This window comes from Lampetra planeri, unplaced genomic scaffold (assembly GCF_965212315.1).
Source record: "Lampetra planeri unplaced genomic scaffold, kcLamPlan1.2.h2 scaffold_2199, whole genome shotgun sequence".
Classification (NCBI taxonomy): domain Eukaryota; kingdom Metazoa; phylum Chordata; class Hyperoartia; order Petromyzontiformes; family Petromyzontidae; genus Lampetra; species Lampetra planeri.
This window is the reverse complement of record NW_027614967.1, coordinates 7501-16158: the sequence shown is the minus strand read 5'-3', so window position 1 is coordinate 16158 and position 8658 is coordinate 7501. Positions and strand designations below refer to the sequence as shown.

The 8658-nt window shown below is 57.6% G+C and overlaps 1 protein-coding gene across 1 annotated transcript in view; it reads left to right on the top strand.

Annotated features, from left to right (window-relative positions):
* The first annotated feature begins 480 nt into the window (after positions 1-480).
* LOC144740474 (uncharacterized) overlaps positions 481-8658 on the top strand; it is a 13804-nt gene continuing 5626 nt past the window's right edge. The window contains exons 1-2 of the mRNA XM_078623324.1: positions 481-539; positions 3038-3296. Of these exons, the coding sequence (XP_078479450.1) occupies positions 3077-3296 (220 nt within the window). The 5' untranslated portion in view covers positions 481-539; positions 3038-3076. The remainder of the gene's footprint in view (positions 540-3037; positions 3297-8658) is intronic.

Here is an 8658-nt window from a genome sequence, read left to right as displayed (position 1 = left end):
CGAGGAGGGAGCCCCGCCCACTCCTCCATCCACAGGGGCGGGGCCCCGAGGGGGGAGCTCCGCCCACTCCATCATCCACAGGGGCGGGGCCCCGAGGGGGGAGCCCCGCCCACTCCTCCATCCACAGGGGCGGGGCCCCGAGGGGGGAGCTCCGCCCACTCCATCATCCACAGGGGCGGGGCCCCGAGGGGGGAGCCCCGCCCACTCCATCATCCACAGGGGCGGGGCCTCGAGGAGGGAGCCCCGCCCACTCCATCATCCACAGGGGGGGGGCCTCGAGGAGGGAGCCCCGCCCACTCCTCCATCCACAGGGGCGGGGTCTCGAGGGGGAAGCCCCGCCCATTCCATCATCCACAGGGGCGGGCCTCGAGGAGGGAGCCCCGCCCATTCCATCATCCACAGGGGCGGGGCCCCGAGGGGGGAGCCCCGCCCATTTCCGATGCAGGTTCCGGGGGCCCGCATTTCAGCCACAATCCACTTCCTATGCAGAGTCCGGGGCGGCCTGTGGACAGTGGGTGAGCGGATGAGCGAGTGGATGGGTGAGTGGGGTGGGTGAGTGAGCGGGTGAGTGAGCGGGTGGGTGAGTGGGCGAGTGGGTGGGTGGGTGGGTGAGTGAGTGAGTGGGTGGATGGGTGAGAGGGTGGATCGGTGAGTGGGTGAGTGAGCGGGTGGGTGAGTGAGCGGGGTTGGTGAGTGGGTGGATGGGTGAGCGGGTGAGCGAGTGAGTGAGCGGGTGAGCGGGTGAGTGAGTGGATGGGTGAGTGAGCGGATGAGCGAGTGGATGGGCGAGTGAACGGGTGAGTGAGCGGGTGAGTGAGTGAGTGAGCGGGTGGGTGAGTGGGTGAATGGGTGAGTGAGCGGATGGGTGAGTGGGTGAATGGGTGAGTGAGCGGGTGGGTGAGTGGGTGGATGGGTGAGTGAGCGGGTCAGTGAGTGGGTGAGTGAGTGGGTGGGTGAGTGAGTGAGTGAGTGGGTGAGTGAGTGAGTGGGTGAGTGAGTGGGGTGAGTGGATGGGTGAGTGGGTGAGTGAGTGAGTGGGTGAGTGAGTGGGTGAGTGAGTGGGTGAGTGAGCGGGTGAGTGAGTGGGTGAGTGAGCGGGTGAGTGAGCGGGTGGGTGAGTGAGTGAGTGGGTGGATGGGTGAGTGGGTGGATCGGTGAGTGGGTGAGTGAGCGGGTGGGTGAGTGAGTGAGCGGGTGAGCGGGTGAGTGAGCGGTGTGAGCGGGTGAGTGAGTGGATGGGTGAGTGAGCGGATGAGCGAGTGGATGGGTGAGTGAACGGGTGAGTGAGCGGGTGAGTGAGTGAGTGAGCGGGTGGGTGAGTGGGTGAATGGGTGAGTGAGCGGATGGGTGAGTGGGTGAATGGGTGAGTGAGCGGGTGGGTGAGTGGGTGGATGGGTGAGTGAGCGGGTCAGTGAGTGGGTGAGTGAGTGAGTGAGTGAGTGGGTGGGTGAGTGAGTGAGTGGGTGAGTGGGTGAGTGGATGGGTGAGTGGGTGGATGGGTGAGTGAGTGGGTGAGTGAGTGGGTGGGTGGGTGAGTGGATGGGTGAGTGAGTGAGTGAGTGGGTGGATGGGTGAGTGAGTGAGTGAGTGGGTGAGTGAGTGAGTGGGTGAGTGAGTGAGTGGGTGAGTGAGTGGGTGGATGGGTGAGTGAGTGGGTGAGTGAGTGGGTGAGTGGATGGGTGAGTGAGTGAGTGGGTGGATGGGTGAGTGAGTGGGTGAGTGAGTGAGTGGATGGGTGAGTGATTGGGTGAGTGAGTGAGTGGGTGAGTGAGTGAGTGGGTGAGTGAGTGGGTGAGTGGATGGGTGAGTGAGTGAGTGGGTGGATGGGTGAGTGAGTGGGTGAGTGAGTGAGTGAGTGGATGGGTGAGTGAGTGGGTGAGTGAGTGAGTGCGTGGGTGAGTGAGTGAGTGGGTGAGTGAGTGGGTGAGTGAGTGGGTGAGTGGATGGGTGAGTGAGTGGGTGGATGGGTGAGTGAGTGAGCGGGTGATGGGTGAGTGAGTGAGCGGGTGGATGGGTGAGTGAGTGGGTGGGTGAGTGAGTGAGTGAGTGGGTGAGTGAGTGAGTGGGTGAGTGAGTGGGTGAGTGAGTGAGTAAGCGGGTGAGTGAGTGAGTGAGCGGGTGGATGGGTGAGTGAGTGGGTGAGTGAGTGAGTGAGCGGGTGGATGGGTGAGTGAGTGGGTGAGTGAGTGAGTGAGTGAGTGAGCGGGTGAGTTAGTGGGTGGATGAGTGATCTTGTCAGTGCGTGAGCGTGTTAGTGAGTGAGTTGGTGAGTGGGTGAGTGAGTGAGTGGGTGAGTGAGTTGGTGAGTGAGTGGGTGAGTGAGTGAGTGGGTGAGTGAGCTGGCGAGTGAGTGAGCTGGTGAGCTGGTGAGTGAGTGAGTGTGTGAGTGAGTGGGTGAGTGAGTGAGTGAGCTGGTGAGTGAGTGGGTGAGTGAGTGAGTGAGCTGGTGAGTGAGTGAGCTGGTGAGTGAGTGAGCTGGTGAGTGAGTGAGTGAGTGGGTGAGTGAGTGAGTGAGTGGGTGAGTGTGTGAGTGAGTGGGTGAGTGAGTGAGTGGGTGAGTGAGTGAGTGAGTGAGTGGGTGAGTGAGTGAGCTGGTGAGTGAGTGAGCTGGTGAGTGAGTGAGTGGGTGAGTGAGTGGGTGAGTGAGTGAGCTGGTGAGTGAGTGAGTGGGTGAGTGAGTGAGCTGGTGAGTGAGGTGTGTGAGTGAGTGGGTGAGTGAGTGAGTGAGTGGGTGAGTGAGTGAGTGAGTGGGTGAGTGAGTGAGCTGGTGAGTGAGTGAGTGGGTGAGTGAGTGAGCTGGTGAGTGAGTGGGTGAGTGAGTGAGTGGGTGAGTGAGTGAGTGGGTGAGTGAGTGAGCTGGTGAGTGAGTGAGTGAGTGGGGAGTGAGTGAGTGAGTGGGTGAGTGAGTGAGCTGGTGAGTGAGTGAGTGAGTGGGTGAGTGAGTGAGTGGGTGAGTGAGTGAGTGAGCTGGTGAGTGAGTGAGTGGGTGAGTGTGTGAATGAGTGGGTGAGTGAGTGAGTCTGTGTGTGCTTGTCAGTGATGACGCTGTAGGTGCCGCGGCCAGACGGAGTCTGTGATGTCCAGCAATGCTGATGACAATGACGATGTTGGAAGAGGAGGAGGTGGAGGAGGTGGAGGAGGAGGTGGAGGAGGTGGAGGAGGAGGTGGAGGAGGTGGAGGAGGTGGAGGAGGTGGTGGAGGAGAGGATGAGAGGAGATGGATGAACCGCCAGATCAAGGTGGAAAGGTGCGATGATTCTGATCTCCAGGCGAGGCAGGCAGAAGAATTCCCCATGGGTAACTCACTCGCCTACTCACTCACCCACTCACTCACTCACACACTCACTCACACACTCACCCAGCCACTCACCCACCCACTCACTCACCCACTCACTCACACACTCACCCAGCCACTCACCCACCCACTCACTCACCCACTCATCCACTCATCCACTCACACACTCACACACTCACACACTCACACACTCACACACTCACACACCCACTCACCCACTCACCCACTCATCCACTCACTCACCCACTCACTCATCCACTCATCCACTCACACACTCACCCAGCCACTCATCCACTCACTCACCCACTCACCCACTCACTTACCCACTCATCCACTCACTCACTCACTCACCCACTCACTCACTCACTCACCAGCTCACTCACTCACCAGCTCACTCACTCACCAGCTCACTCACTCACCAGCTCACTCACTCACCAGCTCACTCACTCACTCGCCTACTCACTCACCCACTCATCCACTCACCCAGCCACTCACCCACTCATCCACTCACTCACCCACTCACCCACTCATCCACTCATCCACTCACACACTCACCCAGCCACTCACCCACTCATCCACTCACCCACTCACCCACTCACCCACTCACTTACCCACTCATCCACTCACTCACCCACTCACTCACCAGCTCACTCACTCACCAGCTCACTCACTCACCAGCTCACTCACTCGCCTACTCACTCACCCACTCATCCACTCACCCAGCCACTCACCCACTCATCCACTCACCCAGCCACTCACCCACTCATCCACTCATCCACTCACACACTCACCCAGCCACTCATCCACTCACTCACCCACTCACCCACTCATCCACTCACTCGCCTACCCACTCACCCACTCATCTACCCACTCACTCACCCAGCCACTCATCCACTCACTCACCCACTCACCCACTCACCCACTCAATTACCCACTCATCCACTCACTCACCCACCCACTCACTCACCCACTCACCCACTCATCCACTCATCCACTCACACACTCACCCACTCACCCACTCAATTACCCACTCATCCACTCACTCACCCACCCACTCACTCACTCATCCACTCATCCACTCACTCACCCACCCACTCACTCACCCACTCACCCACTCATCCACTCATCCACTCACACACTCACCCACTCAATTACCCACCCACCCACCCACCCACTCACCCACTCATCCACTCATCCACTCACTCACCCACTCATCCACTCATCCACTCACACACTCACTCACCCACTCACCCACTCACTCACCCACTCACCCACTCACCCACTCACTCACCCACCCATCCACTCACTCACCCACTCACCCACTCACTCACCCACTCATCCACTCATCCACTCACTCACCCACTCATCCACTCATCCACTCACCCACTCACTCACCCACTCACCCACTCACTCACCCACCCATCCACTCACTCACCCACTCACCCACTCACTCACCCACTCATCCACTCACTCACCCAGTCACCCACTCACTCACCCACTCAATTACCCACTCACTCATCTACCCACTCACCCACTCATCCACTCACTCGCCTACTCACTCACCCACTCATCCACTCATCCACTCACCCAGCCACTCATCCACTCACTCGCCTACTCACTCACCCACTCATCCACTCATCCACTCACACACTCACCCAGCCACTCATCCACTCACTCACCCACTCACTTACCCACTCACCCACTCACTCACCCACTCAATTACCCACTCATCCACTCACTCACCTACTCACTCACCCACTCACTCATCTACCCACTCACCCACTCATCCACTCACTCGCCTACTCACTCACCCACTCATCTACCCACTCACTCACCAACTCACTCACCAACTCATCCACTCACTCACCCACTCACTCATCTACCCACTCATCCACTCACCCACTCACTCATCTACCCACTCACCCACTCATCCACTCACCCACTCACTCACCCACTCAATTAACCACTCACCCACTCATCCACTCACTCAATTACCCACTCACTCATCTACTCACTCACCCACCCACTCACCCACTCATCTACTCACTCATCCAATCACCCACTCACTCACCCACTCACTCATCTACCCACTCACCCACTCACTCACCCACTCATCCACTCACTCACCCACTCATCCACTCACTCACCCACTCACTCACCCACTCACTCACCCACTCACTCACCCACTCACTCACCCACTCACTCATCTACCCACTCACCCACTCACTCACCCACTCATCCACTCACTCACCCACTCATCCACTCACTCACCCACTCATCCACTCACTCACCCACTCACTCATTTACTCACTTATCCACTCAATTACTCACTCATTCACCCACTCACATACTCACTCACCAACACCCACTTATTCACTCACCCACTCAATCAACCACTCACCCACTCATCCACTCACTCACCCACTCACCCAGCCACTCACCAACTCACTCACCCACACACCCATTCACTCACACACTCAACGATTCACCCTCTCACTCACCCACTCACCCACCCACTCACCCACTCACCCACTCATCCACTCATCCACTCATCCACTCACTCACCCACTCATCCACTCATCCACTCACTCACCCACCCACTCACTCACTCATCCACTCATCCACTCACTCACCCACCCACTCACTCACCCACTCACCCACTCATCCACTCATCCACTCACACACTCACCCACACAATTACCCACTCATCCACTCACTCACCCACCCACTCACTCACCCACTCACCCACTCATCCACTCATCCACTCACTCACCCACCCACTCACTCACCCACCCACCCACCCACCCACTCACCCACTCATCCACTCATCCACTCACTCACCCACTCACCCACTCATCCACTCATCCACTCATCCACTCACCCAGCCACTCATCCACTCACTCACCCACTCACTTACCCACTCACCCACTCACTCACCCACTCAATTACCCACTCATCCACTCACTCACCCACCCACTCACTCACCCACTCACCCACTCATCCACTCATCCACTCACTCACCCACCCACTCACTCACCCACTCACCCACTCATCCACTCATCCACTCACCCACCCACTCACCCACCCACTCACCCACTCACCCACTCATCCACTCATCCACTCATCCACTCACTCACCCACTCATCCACTCATCCACTCACCCACTCACACACTCACCCACTCACTCACCCACTCACCCACTCACTCACCCACTCACCCACTCACTCACCCACCCATCCACTCACTCACCCACTCACCCACTCACTCACCCACTCATCCACTCACTCACCCAGTCACCCACTCACTCACCCACTCAATTACCCACTCACTCATCTACCCACTCACCCACTCATCCACTCACTCGCCTACTCACTCACCCACTCATCCACTCATCCACTCACCCAGCCACTCATCCACTCACTCGCCTACTCACTCACCCACTCATCCACTCATCCACTCACACACTCACCCAGCCACTCATCCACTCACTCACCCACTCACTTACCCACTCACCCACTCACTCACCCACTCAATTACCCACTCATCCACTCACTCACCTACTCACTCACCCACTCACTCATCTACCCACTCACCCACTCATCCACTCACTCGCCTACTCACTCACCCACTCATCTACCCACTCACTCACCAACTCACTCACCAACTCATCCACTCACTCACCCACTCACTCATCTACCCACTCACCCACTCATCCACTCACCCACTCATCCACTCACCCACTCACTCACCCACTCAATTAACCACTCACCCACTCATCCACTCACTCAATTACCCACTCACTCATCTACTCACTCACCCACCCACTCACCCACTCATCTACTCACTCATCCAATCACCCACTCACTCACCCACTCACTCATCTACCCACTCACCCACTCACTCACCCACTCATCCACTCACTCACCCACTCATCCACTCACTCACCCACTCACTCACCCACTCACTCACCCACTCACTCACCCACTCACTCACCCACTCACTCATCTACCCACTCACCCACTCACTCACCCACTCATCCACTCACTCACCCACTCATCCACTCACTCACCCACTCATCCACTCACTCACCCACTCACTCATTTACTCACTTATCCACTCAATTACTCACTCATTCACCCACTCACATACTCACTCACCAACACCCACTTATTCACTCACCCACTCAATCAACCACTCACCCACTCATCCACTCACTCACCCACTCACCCAGCCACTCACCAACTCACTCACCCACACACCCATTCACTCACACACTCAACGATTCACCCTCTCACTCACCCACTCACCCACTCACTCACCCACTCACCCACTCACTCACCCACTCACCCACTCACTCACCCACTCATCCACTCACTCACCCACTCATCCACTCACTCACCCACTCATCCACTCACTCACTCACTCACCCACTCACCCACTCATTCACCCACTCACTCACCCACTCACCCACTCACTCACTCACCCACTCACTCACCCACTCACTCACTCACCCACTCACTCACCCACTCACCCACTCACTCACCCACTCACCCACTCACTCACCCACTCATCCACTCACTCACCCACTCATCCACTCACTCACCCACTCATCCACTCACTCACTCACCCACTCACCCACTCACTCACCCACTCACCCACTCACTCACCCACTCATCCACTCACTCACCCACCCATCCACTCACTCACCCACTCACCCACTCACTCACCCACTCATCCACTCACTCACCCACTCATCCACTCACTCACCCACTCATCCACTCACTCACCCACTCACTCACCCACTCATCCACTCACTCACTCACCCACTCACCCACTCACTCACCCACTCACCCACTCACTCACCCACTCATCCACTCACTCACCCACCCATCCACTCACTCACCCACTCACCCACTCACTCACCCGCTCATCCACTCACTCACCCACTCATCCACTCACTCACTCACTCACCCACTCACCCACTCACTCACCCACTCACCCACTCACTCACCCACTCATCCACTCACTCACCCACCCATCCACTCACTCACCCACTCACCCACTCACTCACCCACTCATCCACTCACTCACCCACTCATCCACTCACTCATCCACCCACTCATCCACTCACTCACCCACTCATCCACTCACTCACTCACCCACTCACCCACTCACTCACCCACTCACCCACTCACTCACCCACTCATCCACTCACTCACCCACCCATCCACTCACTCACCCACTCACCCACTCACTCACCCACTCATCCACTCACTCACCCACTCATCCACTCACTCACCCACTCATCCACTCACTCACCCACTCACTCATTTACTCACTTATCCACTCAATTACTCACTCATT